Here is a 26281-nt window from a genome sequence, read left to right as displayed (position 1 = left end):
TTACTAAATATAGAATTGATGTTATTAAAATGGAAACTAGCCCTTTTAATTGCTTATTGTCATGGAAGTGGCTTGTTTTGCAATACTAGACTCTACATTTTGACTACAGAAGGGGGAGGCAAAATCATAAGGGTAATATTAAATTTTTGCAGAATTGATGTGAGCATATGAATACAAGAAGCTTGTTTGGTTAAAGGAGTGCAGTGACTTTCTGTCCCATAGACTGTTTTGTGTCCTTACAAAGGAACAGAAAACACTCATTGAAGTGGCAGGCTGAGTAGTGATCAGGTAGTTTCTTTCCTTCTGCTTTGATTAAGCATGATTGATGAAAACCATCATCAAAAGTGTGATTTGTCAAGAATGTACTTTTTATTTTTAAGAAAGTTTTTGCTAATATTGGTCTCAGCTATACAAATGTACATATAAGTATTGTTTTATCCATTTCAAGGCTATCCTTTCTGAAATTTGTGTTTTCATTGTGCTTTCTTTCTATCACTTCAACCACGAATCCTTTTGTATTTTGGTATTTCAAGGTGATGGTGTATTGATAAGGGACACTTGTCTGTATTAGATCTGTTAGAAGATGGTGCTGTCTGTGCTGCTTAGTTAAGGCTATTAGTTAAGTGTTTAATGGTGTAACCTGGTTTAAAATGCTAAACCATTTAAGGCTTTTATAGTCTAATGTGTCTATCCTTCTTCAGGATGGTCTATCCTTCTGGATATCTGATTTCCCACACACACACCTTTCTGGGATTTATGGGAGCTTCTAGAAAGACTGATTAAGATACATAGCACTTTCTTATTCTTAGAAACCAATAGTTAAAAACAAATGCTTTCATAATGATCCTTGATAGACTAGTGAAAGCAAGGCTTCCTTTTTCTTTAGTGCTATGGCTTTTGTGTTTTGGGGTTTTTTTTAATTCATTTACATCTCTTACACTTTTGGGATCTTAAGTCGGGAGTCTTGCTCCCATGACCTGGGAGCATACAAGTGCACAACAACATGCTTAGAAATGTAGTTACACATGTTCCTGTAAATTAATATCCTGGATATACTAGCTTGTGTTTCTCTGCTCTTTTGTGAGTTTTGAAGACTGTTATTTTAGATCACATAACATTTAATCAAATGTTTTGTTATGTTCATCTCTCTTCTGGTTATTGAATGAAAAGACAAATGCAAAGAGTTAAAAGTCTGGTCTGAAGTAAGTTCTGTTTTTTAGTGAAGAGACCCTACTATTTTCAACTATTGTAACACATCTTAGGCAGCTAAACTAGCACAAGTGTTTAATAATCAAAGTTATTTTATAATTATTTTTGTAAACTGGTGACTACTTTGCTGTAAAGTTAATTAAATTCTTGTAAATTACAGTGGCTTGGCAGCAGGAGAAGATAATGGACAGAGAGGATACATGCTGACATTTGTCATCGCGTACCTTCGGGTAGGTCAGCTTTTGTTTGTCTGCTGAAACTTCTGTTAATTATTATAACAAAATATAGAGATGTCTTTTTGAAGATGCTTTCTCTGAAATCAAAGTGCAGGTTGCCTTGGATGATATCTCAGACTTCTCCTAGAGGTTATATATCTTCCATTTCTGATTAGTGATTATTCATGGAACTTCATCTAGAAAATACCATGAAGATATTAATTTATATTCTTGTTAAAGAAATAGTTTCTCATAAAGGATAGAGAAAATTAGATTGAAGAATCCACAGGTTGAGTGGAATCAGTCTTGGAGAGTACTTGAAATACTCATGTGCTCACTTGGCTTTTTACTCTTAGGAGATCTGCTTATGACTGTGGTTTGAATCAGAATTCCAACATAATGGACCTTTTATCTAAACTGCTGCAGCTGTTCTTATGAATGTTAGTCTTACTATTTGAGATTTTTTATTTTTCAGAATAATATGCATATCCCAAGTGTTTGATTTTATTTGTCTTTTATAGTCAGGGAGAAATCACTGAATTTCCCTCTATTGCAGCAGGCTGTATGTAAAATGGGAAGATATTTGTCTTTATTCTACCTAGATAGTAACTACATTCTAAATAAATATTTCTTATGAAATGGTTAGCACAGTGAAGCTGTTATGATGGTTAGCACAGTGAAGCTCTTGGCTTGATACTGTAGTTGTACAAGTATTTGATTAGTGTAGACATACTGACAGTCTGACAAGTTGCCTCACTATAGCCTTGACATCAAAATGTTTGTTGTCTTTGTCTTTAAAGAGCCTCCCTATTTCCATAATAATAAACTTACGTCTCTGGGATGGGTGGTTTTGCTAAATTAGGATTTCTGTTTTTCTCATAGAAACTAAAAAGTTGTTCAATTGTTAGCTGTGTTGCATACACTGGATGTTGATGCTGAATGTTACTGATAATTTCCTCACTCTATTTATTAGGACTTGGGCCTGGATTACTATATAATAGGAGAATCATTTGAGACATCTGTTCCTTGGGATAGGTAAACTGTGATTACTCTTTAGAATTTCTTAAAACCTGATTTCATTCAAATTATTCCTAACTCATGGTTGCTCATGGAGATACTTAGTTTAGGCCTTGTGTCTATTTAATGCTCCCTGATGTGCCTGAAGTCTTGCACCTATGCATCCTTGCTAAAGTTGCTAGTAAATTACCTATCAGGATTTTGTAAATGCAATGTGTCAAGCATTCAGTAATATTTCTACATAAGTTAGTTTATTGTAACAAATTTAGAACTTGAAATTGCACATTGAATTTGCCAATTGAAATTGCACATTGGTGACAATAACTGCAGTGGGTGATGAGCAGCCATGTGTGTGGAATCAGCTGCATATTTCAAACAGAGAAGTCTGTAGTGAAGATAAAAAAAACTTTTAAGTGTATTTAAATAAGCTTTTTCTTTCTCCAGTAACGTAGGGAAACAAAAACTGAAAAGGTAACTTTTGCCCAAGATTAAGATCTTTTTCCTAAGCTTATTTTATCTGTTAGCTGTGGTTGAGAAACATTTGACTGCAACAGAGTTTAATATACAAAATCAGTTTGGATGCTTCTGTCCATTTGGTAAGCTGGAAGTCTCTTAAGCAGGATCTAAGGTGATTTGAATCAAAGCTTTACAGCATTCAGTGCAAAGTCTGATGACTTAAACTGGCAAGCCTGTATCCTTGCTGTTGAATTTAGTGGCAGTGATAAATTCCAACCCCTGTTTGAAAATTGGCAAAGTTATATTAAGTGAGTGGAAGAAGTTTTAGGGCAATTTTAAAGCAAAAGTGGTTTTCATTTTAGTTTGGCTTTATAGATTTTGAAGCATGCTAACTGCTTAGTCACCAATTTGTTTTGCATCTCCCTTGTTTCAGAAGAGAACTTATTTTTATCTGAAACATAAGAAAATATTTAAAATTATCCTCACCAAAGGAAATGCTTTGAAAACCTTTCTCTACTTTGACTCATAAGACCCATGTAACTTTCCATATACTGATTAACTTGTTCCTTACAGGTAGCAGATATTTGAATAACATATTTAGCTGACTTGCTTATTCATTAAGTGATTTAAGTTTCTCTTGTATTCTGTTAATCTTTAAAGTAGTTTTAAATCTGTGTAAAAATGTCTTAATCTGAATTGTACAGTATACCACTACAGACCTTTGTGGGAGAGGAGAGCATATTACTGAAGAAATGGTGATTTGAAAAACAGGGATTTCTTTTAGTTGCATCTTTGGTTGCACCTGGGACTGTCCTAGAAGATTTCAAAAAAAACCCAAAAAACAGAACAAGTATGGCTTATGACAAGGTTTAATAGCTCATTGCCATATTAGAATTATAACATTTCAAGCTGGCAGACTAGTGTACAGCTGAAGAATCTCCAGGTTTGGCCTTGCAGCATTAAAAGGCCTCCGAGTTCTCAAGTTTTCTACTGTATTTGTCAACTACTTTGCCAAAAATTTGAGGCTATTTTGCTAAGAAACTTAGTAAAAACATACAGAAGTAGGTAACCTCCTTTTTTTGGAACACTTTTACCACCTCTTCGTTATGAAAAAGAGCTTTTAGGTACTCTGTTTCAAAGTAAACTTGCTCTTCAGAAGTGCAGAAAAAGCAGTACCAGTGGTCTTCATGAGGACTATTAGAACAGAGCTAGTTCATTCTGACTTTAGAAGATAGTCTTATGTTGTATTAGGTTATGATTTTTAAAAGATTTCTGAGGTTCTTTTTTCTAGAAGTTGTATAAAATCACATATCAAAATTTTATGTTTTAATGTGTTTTCTGTTACAGGGTTTCGGACCTTTGTAGAAATGTAAAGGAAAGGATAGTAAGAGAATGCAAAGAAAAGGGTGTTCAGTTTGCTCCTCTTTCCACCTGTAGGTAAGCCAACAATCTCAACAATTTTTCTTGAATCTTTGATTAGTAAGAGAACTAAGGAAGAGGTCATTAAACTTGCTAGCTAGCAGGTAAAGTAGATCTAGTAATGATATCACAAATGTTAGTAATTTTGACCTTCCTCTTGAAACTGCAAGTGGATTACATGTAGAATGGGGAATTCAAGTGATTAGTAGTACTTGATTAAACTTTTGCTTATATGTACAAGAGTCAAGTTTAATGATTTAAGAGCGTCAACTCATGAATTATGACCAAAAAGGGTAAAAATGTTAAAAAAAAAAAAAAAGATGCTACCTTTTTGAATAAGATAAGTGACGTGATAAATTGTGTAATGTCACATAGTGATTGGCTTAATATCATAAAGTTTTGTTTGTAATACAGTTCTCTTCAACAGGGTGACACAGACTTATGATGCAGGTGCATGTGTCTACTTCTACTTTGCCTTTAACTACAGAGGAATTAGTGATCCTATTCATGTCTATGAACAAATTGAGGTAATGTATAAAAGAACAGTAGTTACAGGAGAGAAGCTGATGTCCTGTAATATATGCTGAACCAATTGGCCAAGCTAACGGAATTTTGCAGGAAAGAGCTTAAAAGTCTGTTCATAAAGCTTTGATCATTAGCAGCTAGGAAAAGAGGTATATGCTAATAGTACATCAAGGAGAGAAAAGACTACCAAGTGACTATTTTAGGCATCAGTAGATGAATACTTCTGACTGAAGTATAGGAAAGCTTGACCTGGAGTTTCTTGCATGACAGAAACTTTAAACCTTAAAACCCAAATCCATGGGAACCTAGTCTTCCTTATTTCCATTATTTACAAAGCTACTTCTTTTTCTTAATACTCAGTCTGTAAAATGCGTGGTAAAACTTACCACGATCATACTTTATTAATAGTGCTGCATGTAGAGCATAATGAAATGGGAGTGTCTCATGCTATTTTGTTAGGCCCAGATAAGTGCTGGTCTAAGTCTGGTGCGTTAGACCAGTTGTAAGCTGCTTCAACATTTCCAAAGAGCTCTGGAATAACTCTGCTTGACACTTTGGCTGATGAAATGTTATACTTACCTAGTTAGGGGAAACTAGTATCCTTGTTAGCTTGAAGATGTAAATTCTTAGAAGGACTATGGCCAAACTGCTTTTTGTCCTATTTTCTGTTTCATATGCTCAAACTTCAGCACCAGAAAATTGCTAATAGGACTGTGGAGAAATAGTCAATATTTATAACTAGGATATCATTCTTCTCATGCTTATTCTTTAGAAATTTCTCTTGAATTTGGCAAGCAAAGTTTTATCTACAAGTTCTGAGGCTCCCATGCTGTTGCGTGTAGGTCACTGAAGAATGTAATACTTGAGTGCTTATTTAATGAAACTTTACTAATACCTAGATACTACTTTTTATTGGAATTATTTAGCAGTGTGATTACCTGGATGCATGTCTTCCATTATAGTAACTAAATTTAACCTAATAAAGTGAGTTTGTTGATCAAGTATATGTGTTCTGTGGCAGACTGAAAAAATCTCTAACTGCATAGGTGCAGTTATATATGTTATTCCTAAAAAAGTACACTTATTTGAAAAAAACGTAGTGCTTGTGCTTAGGAAGGCTTTCATTGTTACAGCTTCTGATCTCTGCAACCATTCATAATCAGAGGTGGATGGCAAAGAAGATTCTAGAACTTTAAAGTGTTTGTATAATTCTTACAATAAAAAACTAAATTTTGTTTTCTGCCATAAACTACACCCATGAAAGGGTTGTCAATTGTAAAATACCTTACTGCCTCAACTGGAATCTTGGAGATCTGAGTTTAAACTCTAATCTGAATAAGGATCTTGAATCACTCTGGTGAGCCTGTTTTCAGGCTTCTTTGCTGAAACTTAATTGTCTTTCAAATGAGCATCCCAGCCACTGGACTACTTTAGTTTTAGCAATGGGAAAGCAATCCAGAATATTCTATTTGGGAGTAATATGTTTGTTGTAAGCGATGCAACTTGAGATATTGTGGCTTTGATAACGTGTATTTAGAAAATTCTTACTTACATTTATTTGCAGACTTGATCTTTGCCTGTATTGTGTGCCCTAATTACTTCTGAAACTTTCCATACACCTGTGCGTATGACTGCAATAGCAAACATTTCATGAAATCAAAACATCTTGTGCAAATTTGTTGAATAAATACCATATCTTTCAAATTTTAGAGGGCTGCTAGAGAAGAAATACTTGCCAATGGAGGAAGTCTTTCACATCACCATGGAGGTAATATTCTCAGTATAATATTAGTTTCCTTGATATTGCTAAATATTCGTGAGTACATAAAATAGTTTATAGTAGAACTTTGAAAAATATATCACAGGCATTTAGTGAAATTACTGGGGGAGGATCAAGGGAGAAGGACATCTCTTGGGATTCTTTCTAGAAACTTCTTACTCCTTTGCTAGTTTGATCAGTTTGTCTTAAGCAACTTATGTTTATCTTTGTGCAGATATATATTCAGTTATAAAGACTTCAAATGGAAGTTCCGCAATTTTAAGACAGTTTAGAGTCCCTTGTGGCTCAGTGAATGCTGTTAGCCCAAATTCCAGAGCACTTAGGCAAAGTATTTGCATAAAAGAGATAGTGACTTTAAACTGGGCTATGTTGCAATCTAACATTGTTGCATAATTGATGTTATGGAAGTGTTGATATTACTGGCTTGTTGTCTGATAAGTTCTAGTTATTCAGTTTCTTCTCGTGGAGTTTGGGGATTACTTGTCCTGTGTTGCTAGAGTCTTCACAAGGTATTTTGTGCTTCAATATTAAGTTTAAGAATCAAAGTCATGTATAAGTGATACTTCATGTACTTGATGCTTTACATATGCTTTTCCCACAAACTTTGATAGCCTAATTTGACTACGTGTCCTTTGTAATGCTGTAACCTTGGATGTCAGGAAGACTTGTTGTGAGGTCAGTTTGATTTGTGCCACTGCCTTCTTGAAACTGGTTAACTTGCTGTGTTTCTTCTCTCTGTTCTCTTGGGGCATTGCCTGGCCACAGATATAAGGGCAAAGAGGAAGTGTATGGTTTAAAACTAGACAAAACCTTTGTAATTCTCAAAGCTCTCTTTGGGGAAAAATATGAAGGGCAGAAGCTGTGCTTTAAAACGTTGGTGACTTCCTAGACTTGAAACTTTTAGGTGTGGCTGTTTTCAGGCATCTTGCTTTGTGATGGAAACACACAAAGGAGTCTGCTTTAGCAGTACCAGGATGTGTAGGTGATAACGAGTGGAAACAGTTTCAGTATTTTTTGTTTGATATGCTCTTATTGTCCTCTGATTAAATCTTTAATATGGTGGTGTAGTGGACCTGTCAGTTCTCGCACGTGTGATGTGGAATTACCCACTTGATGTGCTATTGTGCTCTCCCTGCTGTGGCAGCTGTATTTTACTGTGACTAGCGTTTCATCCACTAACTCACATGCAGCTGGAGCTTGTCACACATTTGGATGTATTTGCACTCACTATATAAAACCTTGCTTACAGCATGTGTTGAACAAGAAAAAAAAATACTATGTAGCATTTCCAAATTCTCGCACGCTTGAACTTTATAACTTCACAGCTATGGAAAACTGGATTTCTGTTTGACTTCTTATGCTCCTGTTGTATGCATGACTGCCTCTGATACTGATAAGTATTTTCTGCCTTGAGTGTTTTTGTCTGGCAGTTCATTGTGTACAATATCTAAGATTAATTTTTTCCAATGCTTAGTAGATGTGCTGCTGAGAATTAGCCTCATAGTATTAGTTTTATTTACTGACCTTGTCACTCTTAGCACTAAGACTGGTCTATTGTGTGGGGTATAAGAAAATACTGGTGCAATTCCTTTTGGTATTTATCTTGTAATTGTGATTAATAACAGTTGTTTTCACTATCTGGAAACAGACAGGCTGGTTTGTCTGGCTACAATCATACTGTGATAAATGGAGCTATTTTAGCTCTGGGTTTGTGTATCAAAGAAAGCAGATGTAGTCTGGGACTCGAGGCTATGGGAAATACAAAGCCTGCTAAAGTCAATCTTCATATACTCCTTTAGTGAAGAAGTGGCCATATATGACAGTCTGGGTTGTGTAAAGCTCTACATTACTTTACATTTGGGGAAGGGCGAACTACAGGTAGACGTGTGGCTACAATTCACAGTTGAGTACTGATCATGATGCTCTTAACTTTACAAAGAGTAGCTTCAGAAGGACTTAACTTTGGAAATATCTTCCTTCCTCCCCATTTTGGTTTTCACCTTGTCTGGCCTATGTCCTACACTTAGAAAGGGATAGTGGACATTGTCAAGCACAGCTTTGATCCTTCTGCCTTTCTGGACACTGCACATCTTCAGATTTGAGAGTCACGTAAGTAAGGGTTGCTAGAGAGCCACAGTTAGTGTTTAGAAAGTTAGCATTTAAAAAGCACCACTTCGAATGATAATTTCTTGTAGATACAAGTTTAGGTGTAGATAAATAATTACTCTAATCATTTATGGCAAGCCCTAAAAACACCCATATGATGTCACACCTTTCATTCTTGAATTCCTGTTTCATTAAACATGCCTAGTTTTGTATGTATGAAATAACATATGCTGAGTAGGTATGACTGGTATATAAACACAACTATAACCCCTTTGGGGTACAGCACCAGAAGGGAGATGGTTGCATTTGGACCCAATCCCTTTTGTATTACCAAGCTAAGGACCCCTATAAAACTAAAGAACAGGGTAAAAATTAATGATACATTGATTCCCTTTCAGGGACTGTGTAAATTAAAAGTGGTTACTTAAGGAAACAATTATCAGACTGGGGGGTGGAGGAAAATAGCCCCATTTAGCCACTTAACATAATGGAACTAATTTTCTCCTCCTTTCCAGACAGATTGACTAGAGTAAAGGTTAACCATGTAGTCCACCCTGCATAGGTTTAGCTATAGAATCAATGGCAGTTTATAGAGGGGGAAAAAAAAAAAAGGAAAAAAACCCCACAACACTAAAAAAAAACCCAACGAAATCCAAACAGACCCCAAAAACCCTGAAAAGAAAACAAAGGAAAAACCAAACAACCCTACACCTTATTTGCATTCAGGTGCATGTTTGACACTGCAGTTCTTTGGCATCAATAAGAAGCTGTGGCTTAAGTTATACACTGCAGTAACTAACCCACACAAACTATACAAAATCTGAAATTATAAAATTCCTTTTTGGGGGGAGTTGAACACATTCTTTTCTAAACAGGAAAAGTATTTCTACCCTTAGGTTAAGCACTGCAGACTGATCATGCTAGAGCTTGCTCTACTAATTAGAATGAGTTGAAACTGTTACATTTGTTAGACATGGAGTAACTTTATGTGAAATAATATAATAACACAGTTGTATTTTCCTCCTTGGTCTATTGAAAGTCTAAATAGTCATCTTCAGTGCCTTTTCAAAAAAATGAAAAAGCAAAGAACTTCCTGACTCATCAACACAGAACTTGAAAGTATTTAAACTAAGATACCAAGCAAAAATGTGCAAGATGATGTGGTGATGATGTTACTGATGTAGTAGACTTGACGTACGTACACTGGTCCAATATACTCCAGTGCTACCATGCATTACATTACTGCACTGACCTTTCTCAATACTGCAGAGTTCTCCCTGGAAGAGTAACAACGTGTTAATTTCTAAAAGCAGAGAGCTGTTTCCTGTAGAGACTACTAGCTTCAGGAAGAGCATGCAACAGCTGGAGAGCCCCATCCTTCTTAGGACCTGTCACTGCTGCTCCTTTTGCAAAGCTATTGTTATGCAGTAACTGCCTCTTCAAGTTGAAAGGGCTGGAGCAGAGGAAGTCTAGAGCCAAGTGCAGTGCCACTAGAGCCTATTTCCACGGGGACCACACAATGCTATAAATTTATACTCTGCATGGGTGTAGACTTATTCCTGGACTCAGTCAGCTACATGAAAACTTTCCTTACAAGACTGTTCATGTGTGCCCTAGTACTTCATATTCCAAAAATGAGAAAAACAATTGCCTGCTCTTTGCTACCTCCATTTTAGCAGCCAGACTTTTGTAGCCATCCAGATGCATTTTCAAAAATGATCAAGTGAAAAGAGCAATGGAAGCTTGAACAACTTTGCCAGTGAAACCAGCTAAGGGCTGGACCAGCATGTATCAGAGCTGGGAAAAAGTTACTTAGCCAATTCACGTGTTTCTCTTTCATATGTGGACTAGAATGATAGGTAAAACTTAAAAATAAAACTGGTGTTGGACTCTCTAGAGTTGCTACTGAACAAGCTTCTTGGCTTTCTGATCTTAAGTACCTTGTGTGAAGTAGGCTCCCTGCCGTGCCAGGGTGTTTGTACTGTATGTAATAGACTGCAGTTCAGATTGGAGATTTCTGGCTTCCTGGCAGTGAATTTTTTAAGGCACTATTCAACTGCTCAGCACACCTCAGGAACAGGCCACCTGCCACTTGTAAAACTTGAAAACTAATTCTGTTGTACTTCATATTGGATAATTAAAATCACAGAATCACAGAATGGGTCAGGTTGGAAGGGACCACAGTGGTCCACTCTCACTGCTCAAGCAGGGTCATCCTAGAGCACATTGCACAGGATTGCATCACAGGACTTCTTGAATATTTTCAGTGAGGGAGATTGTGCAACCTCTCTGGTCAGTCTGTTCCAGTGCATGGTCACCCACACAGTAAAGAAGTTCTTCTTCATGTTCAGGTGGAGCTTCCTGTGCATCAGTATCTGCCCATTGCCTCTTGCCCTATTGCTTGGCACCACTGAGAAAAGCCTGGCTCCATCCTCTTGACACCCTCCCTTCAGGTGCAAGATTAAGTCTCTCCAGAGGAGAAGATCCAAGAAGGGAGGGCTGTATTTGTTTCCAGTTGGGGCAACAAGGATTGTGTGCATAATGGTGTGTGAAGCTGAGTTGGCAAGTAGTAACTTTCTAAGCTACTAGAAATTGATTGTACAATGTTATGCTGATTTGAGAACCTTATTAATAATTTTATGATGTAGCTTATAGAATCAAGTGATTTGGATCTCATGTTTTAATTGAGAAAAGCATATTTTGCTGAAAGCCTATAAGTGCTAGATGCTTGTATCAATTCTTGTTCTGTGCACTGTCTCATGTCAGTTCTAGATAAATGGCATCATATAGGGCTAAAACTAAAAGTCTACTTTCTCTAGGCTAGAAGTGGGAAGTTGGCTTTCTCTAGTCTGTGATAAAATAAGGTTTAACTGAGACCTTATTGTTAGGGAAGTTAAGGCTTCCTTGGCTCAAAGCTTTTCTTTGGCCAGCCTTGGAGTGGAGGTAAGCAACTTGGTCACTTGGAATTACTTTTATGTTCACAGTAACATCTTTTACTAGTATGGCATTTTCTTCCTCCTTTTCCCTTCTCATCCTTGAAGCTAATTGGATTGTCCTGTGGAGGAGGAGGAACAGAATATTTATAGTGCAGAACTAACCTGAAGTGAAACAATATATAAATGCCTTTTTTAAGTGCTGCTCTCATCTGCGTAGAGCCTTTCCTTCACTTGGTCTACTTTCCGTTTTGTCTGATGGGCCAGCTTAGAGTTCTGAGAGGTTGCTTCAATACTTTTTAACTCTAATATGAAAACTTGAGTAGTTGAAAAATGCATGTATATCTTATTGACATGAACAGTAGGAGCAGAGGATCAGCTTTGCTGTTATAAAGGGTTAAAATCTTTGCGTTGAGCATGTTTGTGAAGGACTGCTGGTAACTGTAGTACAGCTTTTTTTCTTTCCAGTTCACTAATCAGATGTATGTTAGATTTATTATCTCAAAAGTATAAACCATAGAAAATTTGACAAGATAGATGTGTAAATTATCACTTTGACAGAACTAATGATGCACTCCAAGCACCTTCTGTTTTCCAGCACTTGGTGAGTGACTTCATTAAATATGCAACGACTGTTTGGTGCTGCTCAGACAGTAGTTCAGTTCCTTGTGGAATTACATTATTACTGGAGGTGTAAAAGAGGCAGGCATGCTAGCTGTTGGGCATCCTGCTGTGATTCTAATGTGCTCCATCTTGTTGGAGCAGTTGTTTGCAGTCTTTTCAGGACAATTACATCCATAACCACAGAATACATTCACTGAAACTATATTACAGATAACAGTTGAGAATAGTAATGACTGTTCTTCAGCTGCTTGTGTAAGAAGCCAGTGTGAGTGACTTAAGGTGATGGTCAAGCCACATCCATGATGTGGGTTTTTTTGTAAAGTATTAAAATTTTCTGAGGTAAAATTCAACCACATCAGCTTGCTCAGGCAGTCACATTGTAGCGATAGTATATTTACAGATGGGGATTTTTTCCTGAGCTGGGTCCACAAAATACAGCACAGATCCTAGCACATAACAAATATAGCACATAACAAATTCTTTTGTCCTTCAGTTGTGGTCTTTGCTCTTGACACACATGCAGCTAATAGTTGTTTTCTAGCAAAGTGCACATTTCATTCTGTCTCACATTATTTGCTTTTTCTGTTGGCATTGTGACTGGCTCATATTCCTTAAGGTATAAACAAATATACTCTGTTCTCCAGAGGTGTCCCTGTAATTCATTATTCTGATGACAGTTTGATGGTTACCCTGAAAACAGGGCACAAAAGATGGCTTGAATTTAGCTTCAGATACTCTTAAAGCCTCTGTCTCTCAAACCTTTACTATATTGTATCGTATTGACAAATGAATTGTGTTTCAGGCTGACAAGTTAAATGCTAGACTGTGTTTAATGAAAAAATGTCCTTAGTTTTGAATGATCTGCTAATCAGAGTTGACTATTTTGTTAATTAGCATGTGAACACTCGGCTATTTAACAGGACTATTGTGAGAATTCAGTGGAGTTCTTAAAAGACTGTTTCAGCTTTGCTTTTTATTTGTTATAAGTAGTGAATATTTTTACATGAAAAACTAAGCTCTTGTGCAATGGTATTGAGCAATTACCAGCCAGCACAGAAGTTTTTGAATTAAATATTAAGCCTTTGTAGGAAACGATTTTTTGCTATTTAAACCTATACTGGTTTAAGCTTGATTATTGAGTTTTGTTTTCAGTTTAAAGAGATCAAGAAATGCGGGGTTCTGCTTTTTAGTAATCTCCTCTACAGTTTCCTAGTTAAAATTAGTTCATGGCTTTTTAAAACTTATACTGATTCCCTGTCTTAATAGAACATGTGATTGCAGCCTAAGCTTCATCTAAATTTCATAGTTTCTAAAGAAAGTAGACTGTGGAACACAGTCTTCCTCTGGGAGTATGCTGAGCTTAATGAGCTTGATAGTCTGGTGGGCTCAATAAATCAAATAAAGCAAAACATTTCTCATTTTTGAATAAAAGCATTTATCACACAGTGTTTATTCATTCATGTTTGCAAGATTGATTGGCTCCTTGAATCCTGCCATATATTGAAACACTTTGTTTTTGTTTTTCCAGTAGGCAAATTGCGGAAGCGCTGGATGAAGGAGAGCATCTCTGATGTTGGCTTGGGAATGCTGAGATCTGTTAAAGAATATGTGGACCCCAATAATATCTTTGGAAACAAAAATCTTTTATAAAGCCCTGCACAAATGATGTACTAAAAATTAAAAATTACTGTTGAAATTCCTCCACTTTCATTGTATTGATATCCCAGTAATCAAATATAACATAGATTAAACTTTAAAAACTAGTAACTTACATTGATTTTTTGCTACTCCCTTCCCCCTCCCCCAATAAAGTGTAAACATCACTGTTAATGTTTATGGACTTTTACTTACAATGCTCTTAAACAACCCACTGGGCACGAAGTACCAACCAGGAAATGCAAATTTATTTTCCAAGTTTGGTGTAACACAGCTGACAGTATTTTCAATGCTGGATACTGCCAGATGTTTCTTACTTAAAGAATCCCCTGCAAGGAGGACAAAGACTGACAACTGTTTTTTCTACAGAAGCAGCTGCTCAACCCAGCCTCTTGCTAAAGGAAAGCTGCTAAGAGACAGATGAGAGAACACCAAGGAGTACCTCACTGTACTGAAGGATTAAGTATGTAACAGACTTGTAACCAGCAAATACTTAGAGTACAAATGTAGGCTTTGATCAAAGAGACAGTGTAAGTCAAATTACTAAAAACTCAGTAGTCTCTCACTGTAGTACTACTTGAAAATTATACACAATTGAACTGTTCTGAGTTGTATTTGCATTGCTGGGATAATCTTAAATTAATTGTAGGTCAGTCACTAAGTTTTGTACAATGGACATTTCTCACTGTATGTTGAAAACAGGTTTGTAACAAAATTTTGCGTTCATCTGTACTTCAGTCCTAGTGTGTATGGTTTTTGATCCTGTTTTGTTTGTTTTGCACAGATGCAAAATATCTTTATCAGCTAAAAAAAAGTTTTGGCTATTCAAATGAAACTGCCCAGCACTGTCTTTTGAAACAGTCTCAACAGTTTAATAAAACACTTAAGTGAACAACCTAATGTTATCCTGGAAGTGAGATTTCCCATTTAAGTTTTGTACAGTTTCCTATGGCCTTTATGAATCATTTATTTACTTCACAAGTAGCAACAATTTTAATTGTCCATTGAACTTTATGAAAATTAAATATTTTCTTGATCAGTATCATGTGAGAGTAAGCATTTTTACATTGAAACTTGAATATTAATCAGTAAAATAAACTAAAAGAATTTGTCAGTACTCATGATCCATTTTTAAGGTGGGTTCTTTCTTAAAGCAAATTATCCAACTTTTTGATAATTAATGTAAATGCATAGGATAGAAGAAATACAGACTATCCTTTGAGGACACTGTCTCTCTAGCCAAGTGCTTCACAGCTCTGTAGTGTCAGTTTGGACACCTTTTGTATTGGTAGTGCCCTTAATGAGGAGAAAAAGATAAATTGCATTTTTGTTTTTAAACTATTTTAGAATACTGTCTAATTAGCTCTCAGTTTTGGTAATATACCAAAAAGAGTTTAAAGTGCTTGAAAAAATACTGCATACCAGACAACTCTGAACTTGTTTAAAGACTAATTTCAATGCTATAATTAAAATTACTGAAAAACATGAACACTCAAATCATCACTTTAAAAACGCATGCTGTCAAGGTATTTAAACTTTTTTATGATCTGCAGGTCATAAGGCAGAATGTTCATGTGATACTTGCAATGCAGCTACATTTATTTGGAATGTTCTTTGTCTCACAACATTTCAGCATAAAAATATATTATTTTTTCTCTCCCCCAGAGTTCATATTTCAGCAGTAACCAAAACAATAGGTGTAGTCTCTTTCAGGAAACTGAGCCTTCACACTGTGGTTAAGTGTTCCTTAAGTAAACAAAGGTGTCTCAGCAAAGTGAATCTGCACATTTTTGTGCAGGGCGCTCCCTCATCTCACCTGCTGCACGGTGGTGACCACAGGGCCACAGCTGGTGTCTTGCTGATGACTTGTATCTCTCTGAAGTGGAGACCTTTCTAGGAGTTGGTAAATATGAAGGGTGTTTATGTGCCTCAGTGAAAGTTTAGGTCTAACTATGAAGAATTAATTTTGAAGGAAAGTATGTGAAGCTTTTTTGCAGAATGACAGCACAAAGAGAATTAGAACAAGTACTCATAGCGTAGTTAATACTGGTCTCTTAAGATTTTGACTAAAGTACAACACAGCTCTTCAATATCCTTCCCATTTTTTAATTTTCTCACTATGGTTTGCTCATCCCTTTTTTGTATTGAATGTACACAGGTAAAAACTCCTTATACTCTCTAACCTTTAAATAGACATGACTTCTGAAGTGATTTAAAATGCAGTAAAGATTTTTACTGTATGTCAATTGTCATATGGGAAAGTGAAATAACAGGCTATAAGGGTCCCAAAGCACTGTCACTGGATAGCTCTGAGAAAAAGATTAACTACAAATGTAATGGATATTTTTTTCTACTGGCTGCCCTATTACTGTCTTCCTGAGTATTTCTCTGTCTTATGAACCAGTCAGAGCTTAGTGAAACTACAGTTGAAACTTATGTATTACTGTCTTTAACTTCACTTTTAAATTCCTAGTGAGAGTAGAAAAAAATGTAATGCAATTTCAGAAGGCCTAGATATACACAGATCATTCACCATTTAAATGAAATCCTACTTTCTCTGATACTACAGTCTTCCACCACTCTTCCTTCTGTAGCTCTACGTTCTTTCCACAGACTTCACTTCCCATAGCTGCAGCCTGTTCAGAGATGGAGTTTGATCCATGCAGATCAGAGGTGTCGATGCCTAACACATGACTTTTGCATTTGCTTGACTATTTTGGCCATATGTAAGTTACAAGCGGTTTTAATTAAGCTTGTAATTACTTCCAATTACATAGCTTCTTCTCCCTTTGAAGGAGGAAAGGTGCAGACTGACTATGGCTTGACTGTAAAATATGTTTACATTAGAAAGACCTTTATAAAAGTTTTGAGGGGAAAGAAGCAAATCTGTTAGAAGTTGATCCAGGATCTAAATCTTGCAGTCAAAGAAAAACATGTCTTGATTTGATTTACAGTATATTGGTTAAGTTAGAGATGTCATCTTTGCCTTACAGCTGTGAACAGAGGCCAGGCCAAATAGTTCTTCCGTAGCAATGTTAATTAACTGAAACAAATCTCAAAGGCAGGGATACATTAGCACTGAAATCCAGAAAACACAAATTGCTTCTCAATCTTGGAACTGTATGTTTATCAAGATTGTAATTTAATTTTCTGCAAATAAAGCCAAACAGTGTTTGTCATTTTAGTGTGAGATTAACTGTAAAACTTCAGTTGTAATGTTAAGAGATTACAGAACCTTATATTATTAATAAAAAGAAAATTGGCCTCAACAAGTATGTGGTTTTTGTGATGAAACTAAACAAATACATTCTACCAACTTGTCATATTGCTTCACTTTAATTTGGTGATGAACTCTTACCTAAGGAAAACTATTAGGAAAGCTTTGGCACTTGGAGAGAGAGAGAAGAGATTGAATTTGTAAATGTATGCTAATAGGAGCTCTGCTTTTTTGTCCCATCTGCAAAACAGGAAAGTGAGAGAATTTCACTGAAGGAAGGGCAAAACCACACCTGAACACCAAGGCTACTTGGTTCAGAAATTTCACCTCCTCAGTACTCCCTGTTTGGGCAGCACAGTGACCATATTCAACTGCTCTTGGAAAGTTCTTTTAATATAACACAGGAGCATACCTTGTCTTATTCAGCTTCCCCATATTTCAAAGACCTGTTGTATTGAGTTGTTGCAACAGGCATCTCATTTCTTGCTGTTGTGCTCATGTCTTACGTAAAACCTCCGTGTTAAGGTCCTGGAATCTGCTTGAAAGTTCTGCATGCACTAATGCACCATTGTGAGCAGAAGTATTTCTCCGTTATCTGCATTATTGCTATAAAGTCTTTATGCCTTTTAAGCCAGAATGGCTGAAATCCCACAATGCCTGAAAGAGCTGTTGAACTGTCTTGTCTTAACATCATAATTCAGTCTTGAAACATATTGCACAAAAACTGCAGAAGTCATAGTATGCAGGGGACAGAAGAGCTAATGATGAGTTCACCTTGTAGAACTATCACAATTTCTCAGTATGATCCAAATTTTTTTGTGTGCTTGCTCACAGGAGGGAGAAAACTACCTGACAGCCAAGCATTTTATTTGTGTTTCCCTTCTATTAACAGCATTAAAATGCAGTATTTTTACTTAGATCCAGCAATTCTCAATTTGAAGACCTTAGATGATGATATACTTGTCTCAGGATGACAGCCAGACCCCACAAGTGTTCTCTTTGTTTGTAATACATAAATTTTATAAAAAGTTGGATCTGAACTTGCAGCTGTGTAAATACTATAGGCTTCACTGTTTATGGTCTTATAGTCCCAGCACTGACTTTGAATTCATATTACCTTTACCATAAATCGATGTGTTTCTTTAGGCTCTCTATTGGGACCAGAATTGGCAGGTGGCTGCTTTTTTCATGTTCATCTTTAAGGTCTGCTCTGCTCAAAGGGCAGAGGCGGTATTGCTCAAAGATGTTTGCCATGCTGTCTCTGAAAAATAGTAGTGCTGTCAGTTTTTAAATAAATTTTAAAAGAAGAATATTCCTTTTTAAAAATAGGGGGGCTATGATATTTTAAATTGTACTGTTACTTGCAGTTTTTACCAATACAAGTTGCAATAATACATACCTTTACTAAAATGCTATGAAATGTTTCATATATGAATTTGGTTTTGCACTTTGGAAAAACAAAGCATTGATATTTTTATGGGAAACTTTATGAATGTTTCATTTTGATTCAGAATGAAGCTAAATTTATTTCAATTGGCTGTTCATAAATTTCAGTGTAACATTCCTATTTGAGTAGCTTTGCCTATAATGGCCAGTCTTCGCGAACGAAGATTTGGGGAAAGGTCTTTTTACCTTTCCAGCCTGCGCAATGGATTTTTTAGGTGAGACACAGCCTGCGCTGAACTGAGCCCACCCTTTAATCCTAAGGTTCATCTGCCGGGGCCAAGCAAGCTTGGACAATGGCAGTGAGGTCCTCAGGACGTAGGTTTGTTTAGAGTGACCTTCTCATAGATGGATGGCCTTACAGGGCTAATGGGCTCCATCTGCCCCGGGGACTGGCTGGATTCGAACCTGGGTCGCAGAGGTGAGGGTCCTGCATGCTAACCACTAGGCCACCAGGGGTCCCCTTATTTGAGTAGCAGTCTCCCTGTTTCTACCTTCATGGTAGTATGCAGTAGTGTCCCACCCCCTTATTGGGACATAGCAGCTTCTACATTAATGTATTTGTTGTAGTGCTATAAAGTATCATGGCAGCCTTCTAAAGGATAAAACAGCAATGGAGTTGTGTGTGTGCAGAAAGATTATGAACAAAACTTGATGATGGGACTGTAATCAAGTAAAGTTCAAGTCAATGCTTCTAGAACTTCAGATCAAAGTAGGAAATAGGTGAAAAATGTTTTTTGTTTAAAAATAATATTTTAAAACTATTTTTAAATGAGGAAGAATGTCAAATGATTGTCCCAACTCTGCTGTTCGATGTCATGTAGCTTGTCTGAGTGGCTGACTTCCCACATTACTTCTACATAGCAAAATATAAAATGGATGGTCTCAAGACAGGGCTATGATAAAGCTGCTCCCTTTCAGGAGCTGGAAGGGCTTGGCTCTATTCCCATGAGTGACACAGACACTCTGAGCATGTGGATATCCGGCACTGCCGTTGCATCAGTCAGTGCTGTCTCAGCAATAAGGTATTCAAAGAAGTTCAAAGACAAGGAATATCACTGGTGTTGTGTACTCAAGTTTGGCAAATATTGAAAATATAAAAAGGCACTTTGCTAAGCTCAGTTCTTGACTAGGCGCAATCCTGAGGATGTGGGAATAATGAGAAGGCACAAACCCAGCCGCTGACCTTTCTCCCTCCCAGCCTGTGGCAGCAGCCGGCAGTGTTTCCTGTCTCGCCTTGTTCCTGCTGCTGCAGAGCAGGAAATCCTGACTGCCCAGAGGCGAGGGTTAAAAGCCCTTCTGAAACATGAAGTGACACACATGCTCACCTAGCAAATACAGAGCAGCTGGGTAAATACATGTAGAGATGAGGCCATAAAAGCTGGTCATTAAGGAAAGTAAATCTGGCTAATGTTAGAAAGCAAGATGTGGGTGAGCTGAATGGAATACTTTGATAAGTTGGTAAGCTATAAGGCAAACTGATCTTCTTAGCACTGTTGCTTCTGGAAGTACAGGGCAAGACTATTTTTCCAGTCTTTTTTTTTTTAATTAGGATTTTAGTAATAAATGAAGGATTTGTCTTTCTCTGTTCATGCTTGTAAAGCCTAAATTTGAAGCTGTGCTCAGCTTTACAGGTTAGCGTATTCTAGTGCAGGAACATGAGGAATAGAAACTGCTGGCTTCTTTGGGATGGTATCAGAGCTCAGTTTATACATGCAGAAGTGTCTCAAATGGATTGTAATTGTCAGCCTTCTCCTTAAGAGGTGAGATCCCTTTAAAGCATAGCATTAAAAACAGTCTGCAGGGAACAAGAACAAGCAGTGAAAAGGGGTTGGGGAGAGAGAAGGCCAAAGACAAAAGATGTTGGAAGAAGATGTTGCTCTAGCTTTACAAGCATGGAGTCTGTCCATGTTGTTATCCAGGGTGTGGCTGGGGAAGCAGGGTTTACTGCTTTAGATGGAGGAGATGAGTGACAGCTGCCCAAGGGGCAGTGGAAAAAAAGCTTTCAAGAAGGCTCCTACTCCAGTGCAGAGGTTAGCATTGCAACCTAGGACATGGAGGCTGTCCATCTGCAAAGCTTCAGCAAGCAGCACAGCCCATCAGCACACTTTATAAAAACTGCTTTGCACAACTTCACTTGTCTGCTGTATGACTTACTGCTAATGAAATCATGACCAGGAAGCAAAGAGAATTGCTAACAGGGAAAACAGAACAAGGGCAGTGCAAGCCAGTGTCTTGTGTGTATGGCTAAATTACAATGAAATGAACATCTGGCAGCAACCGCCAGACAGAAGGGACCTGGTTGCTATAGAGAAATGATAACTTTCAGATGGTAACAAATCTGCTGCCTTGGTTACAATTTAGTACTTTTTTAAGGCTGATGAGAGGAAATCACCATCTCTTCATTTGTAGAGCTGTGGGCTGCTCTGCAGACACAAATAAAACATAATGTTATTTCCTGTTCTTTTCAGTAGCTCATGTAAGACTCCACTACATATCTGGGCTTGAGTAGGTGTTTACAGCTGAGTCTTTGGGCTGCCTGCACAGCCGTACTACAGTGTTTTGGGTGCTTCCGCCTGACCTCTATCACTGCGTGATTTACATTACTAAAACCAAAATTATCCTTGCTGCTGTTGCAGAAAGAATAGGCTGATTCTCATCCACTCCTTCAAAAAAAAATGAAGAAAGAAGAGCAAAAGGGTTGCTTTGGTTTTCTTTTGTTTGTTTTAAAATCATGTGCCGATATGCTACAGCTGCAGACCAGTCAGGACACAGCAAAGCTAAACCAGCTGTGAGTGGTTGGATAGGGAACCTTGTTGTGAATGATACATTAGTAATGAGTTACACAAGTGCAGAGACACTGTGGTAATGAGCAAGACCGTCAGCAGCCAGAGCACAAGTACTCACCCCTGGAGTTGAATTCAGATTCCCTGAACTGAGAGCTGAGCGGGTTTATAAACACAGGGACTAGTGTCCAGGAGTAGTTGTGCTTGCATCTGTTCCCCTATGCATGCAGAGCCGTGTGTTCCATGTTGACATTTGGCATCTGAAGTCATATCTGTGATGTTACTCTTCTGCCGTGAGTCTGGAGGATGGGATTTGCTCATTGCTTGCACATCAGCCCTTCAGAAACAAGATGTTTATGCGTGCTGACTTCTCATGAAGCTGGCTGGGGAGTCGCACGCCAAGACGGCAGAGGTTTGCTGGTCTCCTGCCAGGCTGGGCTGTGTGGGTGTTTGACACATGAAGAGCTTAGCTGTCTCACAAGGGCTGTTTTCATTCTTTGCATCTGCAAACTCCTGCCATTTTATCCCAGATATATTTTTCCCGCCCTGGCTGTGTGTATTCTGGTCCTGAGAGAGGCAGCTTTGTCCTTCACGTGATTTCCAGCCCTGCCTGAGCAAATGTCACCTGCCTCAGTCACATCACACGTGGGCACACACACCCCCCTATCCTGGCAGCCACTGAGGGATAGGTCTTAACCTCTGGAGAGAGTATAGTTAAACAAAGGAGAAAGAGGTCAGGAATTTCTGCCCTACGGCTGCCCATTTGAAAGACTTTGGCCCTTTCCTCACCTATTTCTGACACCACCTATTTCTCCCCCATCCCCAATGATAATAATAGGTCTCAGCTGTATTTCTGTGTCAAGTGAGGGGGAGATTGGTGCACCAGGTGGGAGGTGGGGGTTGGCCCTCACCTGAGCTCCTTCTTCCCCAGCCATGGCAGGTTGGAGGGGTGTTTGGAAGGGAGTTGTCTTTGCTTGAGGTGTGTGGTGAGGGGGGGAGCTGCAGCCCCTGGAGCAGGGGCTCCACAGAGCAGTGCTGCTGACCACAGCAGGCTGAGGTTGGCAGGACACTCCTCCTTGAGGTAAGAGTGCATTCTTGTGAGGATGCCGGTGATTTTGTTGTCTCCTGGCCACTTGCTGATAGTAACGTGGGGCTTGGAGCCAGTGAGGGTCAGGGAGGGAGAAGTGCATGGTGGGCTGCCCTTGGCTGGACAGGGTGCCCTGAGGAGACCCTGTGGTCAAAGGGTCAAAGGGCTTGGAGGTGGCAGCAGAGCAGAAAGGCCTTTCCTCACTGGGCCAAAGTGAAGCTGCATGAAGTGCTCCCTTGGGGAGGGGCTGAGGGGAGTCCTTGCTCCAGCCTGGGATTGCCAGGTCCTCCCTGGGAAAATGTGGAGCCCTGAGCATAGCTGTGTGGAGTCCAGCCTCTCTCAAGGTGCATCTGTGTGTCCATGGGGATCTCTTGGCTTTTGCTTGCATTTCAGATGTGTCGAGGCAGGGTTTAAATATGAGACCTATGAATCCTCAGTAGCTTAAAGAGGCAATTTCACTTCCGTGTAGTTATATTAGTTGCTTCTGATAATCTTTCTTCAAGTCATGTTCTGCCCTTGTTTATAAGCAGTCACCCCACATATATCCAACCTGACTTTGCTAATGGATCCATTTTTTTGTGTGTTGGCTGATCTTGAGGTTAGCAACTGCTCAGCTGTGGAGCAAGGCGAGTAATTGTTATTTGCCTTTGTGCTCTGAAATTAGTTGACAATTTTCAGTTAAAAGAAGCTTAATTCAAATTTTGGTATACCAAATGCTTGGTATGCTGGGGCTTCCGAAAGCAGGAGGCTTCTCTGGTGCTGCTGTGGGTCACTTGTGTATTATGTACTCTGGGTTTGAGCTTTAAAACACCCCTATTTGTCTGCCATTGCTGTTGGCTTTGAAATGTGACTGAGAAATGTCGATGCACTTGCTTAACAGTTTTGGATGTAAAGAATGGCTCCATTTCAATCTTTGCTACTTTTTCAAAACAATACATACGACAAAAGACAGAAACCATTCCTCTGCAGTGGAAGCTACAACTGAATTTGCTTTTAACCACTGTACTACAGTGACTTGGGTATAACCTGCCTGTAAAACTCCACAGCTGCTCTAGCTCTTTTCCTGTTGGAAGGCTGGCCATAGAATAAATTAAGAGTACACAACTGAAACCAAGATGTGAAATTAAACTTTTATTAAAGTAAATCAGGTCCTGGATTTATTTTAAAGAGTGAGGCAATAAAAGTGAACATATAAAAATTGTAATTTAAAATAATGTACTTTCTTTTAATTTAAAATAATATACTTTCTTTTAATGTCATTTCTCTGTTTTCAATTTTATTGGTACCACTGAGTTATATTTACTGAAGTTGCATACCGGCATTTTTCCAACTGAGACGGTGGATCATGTGCTTGACTTTCACTTTTGGGATGCTATGGAGAAAGAAGGGGAATATACTGGAAAAGGGAAACCACGGAGACCTCATTACAGCTCCTTGATCCACCACCATCTGGCACCAATGCAATGCAGGGTAGCCCAGGGGTCTCCTTATTTTACCACAGGGGAGGAACTCTCAGGCCTCTTCCCCACCACAGAGTGTGCCACAGCTCCTAGGCCTCCCCAGCTCTCATGAGGAGGCAGCTGCCCCAGCTGTGAACTCTCCATCTCTGTCTTGTATATCGGTGGGGACCCGCTCCCCTCCAGCGTGGCACGGGGACAAGAGGAAAACCTGCACGGGCAAGGATGCTGTCTGCTGGCAGTGGGGCTGTTTAACTGTTAAATTATTAAGCCTCCTTAGTTAAGTAATGATAGTGTCCAGAGCACCGTTTCTCTGTACTTCAAGAGCAATGGTAGCAGGAGTGAAGCATTTTGATTGTACTGAATTGCTTTACCTGTTGATATCTTTAATGTGTATTGCTTAACTTCACTGAAGATAAAATAGAGGGTCTTCCCTCTGGCTTCAAGATCTGCTGGGGTAAGGAGGGAGAACCCTCATTTCATTTCTGGATTCTTCTGAATATGTCATCTTTGCACTGAAGAAACCGTAATTCCTGTAAAAGAGCATTCCAGTGGGCTCTGTGAGGAAGGCTGGAGGACAGGGAGGAGCAGGCATGTAAGTGAGCAAGGTGCATCTCATACCCAAAAAGGATGTTGTGTTTGCCATGGACGCAAAAGGAGGAATCACCTGGGTGGAACAGAAAAATGACTTGAGTAAAAGTATTTAACTCTGCTTGCTTAATTTGCTCATTCTCTGTCAGCACCCCATTTATTTGTAGAACCGTGGCCTCAGTCCTGCAGCTACCGAGCCCTTACAATTACTATTGTTGTTCAGGACTCACTAATTGTAATGGTTCAAGCCTGCAGATCACCAGTCCAATTCAGTCCAGAAGGCTGCTCTGGCAAGGTTAGTCACCTCTTTCATAGGTACAACAGTTGCTTTCAAAGACAAAAATCAATCTTTAACCTATTTGCAACTGAAAATTTCCCTATTTCTGTGAAGTGTTGGCTAGCAAAGACTGCAGGGGCAATGCATTTTAAGATCTCATATCAGGTTTGCTCAGTGTGGACACATTACTGCACTCTTTGGAGTTTCTTGTGCAGGTTACATCGGCAGAAACAATTTCTGTGCTTCTGGTGGTGGCTTTCTTCTCTCTATGATAGTGGCATTAACTGGGTGTACAAAGGCAAAGTTGTGCAGATGTTTCCATGCAGAACAATGTTTTCCTCTGTTGTTGCTTCTCCTGGCATTTAATAAATTCAAAGAAAACAATTTGTCTATTTCAATGAGTTTATAAAGCTGGAGAGAAATGGTTTAGGTTATTTCAAATGGACAAAAGATGAGATTTATTATAAAGTGTCCAAGTCAGAACTGTTTGCACTGAAGCACTCAAGATTCATCAGCTGGAAAATTAATCTATGGCAGATCTGTGCTGGGCTTCCTGATGCTCCCAGTGTAGACCCTTCTCTCCTCAGATTTGGGGTAAACTGCCTACTTTGTGGTGGTGTTAATTCACAACAGGGTAGTTTACACAGAGACATTAACTCTGTAAAATAGAGAATGAATTAGCAACACAATGGTTGCATTACTGAAGCAAATCTATATTAATTCTCTGTGTGGATAAAATGCTAAACTATCTATTCTGGAAATATTTTTTTCTCAAAAATTGCAAAGTCCAGAATGAGCCTGCAAAACTCATGTTGCCCTTTGACATTTGGGAATGGACAAGGTTATTATTTTGACAATTGGATCCCATCCTTACTTGCTCCATTGCCCTCTGGCCCTCGCATTTTGGGATGGGAGAGATGCAAAGGATGTGTCTGTGGCAATGCTGGGGCAGAACAGAAGGGACTAATGATCTTGTGGTTTCTCTGCTGTTACCAGTGTATTGCCATCGGGAAATCACTGAGGGAGCCTGTTAATTCTATTTTATTACTGTGTATTTTAAAGACTGTCAAAAAGCCCAGGGCTTTGGGACAGGTCTTCATTTTAGTTTAGTCTAAATCAAAATAAATAGTAAAAGCCTCATGAAGATGTGCAGGCACTGAGAGATACTTATCCAATCTGACATGATGAAAAAATAAACTAATGATGTTTTATAGGCTCATGAAAAAAATATTTACTTGCCTCATATGACCATACCAATGAAGTTTTAAACAGATTAAAAACAAAGACAGATGCCAATGATCATACCATATGGGAAAAAAAAAACAATTAAGGAAAACACAATTATGTCAAATTTAAGCTCACCAAATCTGATTTAAATATATTGGTCTCTAAGTGCAATGTATACTTGATTCTCTTGTAAGACCAAGAAATTTTGGTATACATTTGGCAAGTCCCTAGAGATAGTTGAATAAATATGGTACAA

The 26281-nt window shown here is 38.4% G+C and overlaps 1 protein-coding gene across 2 annotated transcripts in view; it reads left to right on the top strand.

Annotated features, from left to right (window-relative positions):
- Positions 1-17212, top strand: part of AGPS (alkylglycerone phosphate synthase) — a 55041-nt gene extending 37829 nt beyond the window's left edge. Inside the window, exons 15-21 of one of the 2 annotated variants that reach the window (XM_027678469.1) lie at positions 1370-1439; positions 2398-2459; positions 4245-4334; positions 4744-4843; positions 5614-5679; positions 6552-6609; positions 13813-17212. In XM_027678469.1, coding sequence (XP_027534270.1) covers positions 1370-1439; positions 2398-2459; positions 4245-4334; positions 4744-4843; positions 5614-5679; positions 6552-6609; positions 13813-13934 — 568 coding nt within the window. In that variant the 3' untranslated portion in view covers positions 13935-17212. The remainder of the gene's footprint in view (positions 1-1369; positions 1440-2397; positions 2460-4244; positions 4335-4743; positions 4844-5613; positions 5680-6551; positions 6610-13812) is intronic. The other variant, XM_027678470.1, reaches the window with a different exon arrangement.
- Positions 17213-26281: the final 9069 nt, after the last annotated feature.

The sequence above is a fragment of the Neopelma chrysocephalum genome, unplaced genomic scaffold (assembly GCF_003984885.1).
Source record: "Neopelma chrysocephalum unplaced genomic scaffold, ASM398488v2 Primary Assembly neopelma1_44, whole genome shotgun sequence".
Lineage (NCBI taxonomy): Eukaryota > Metazoa > Chordata > Aves > Passeriformes > Pipridae > Neopelma > Neopelma chrysocephalum.
The sequence above is the reverse complement of the archived record's forward strand: the minus strand, read 5'-3'. Positions and strand labels throughout refer to the sequence as shown.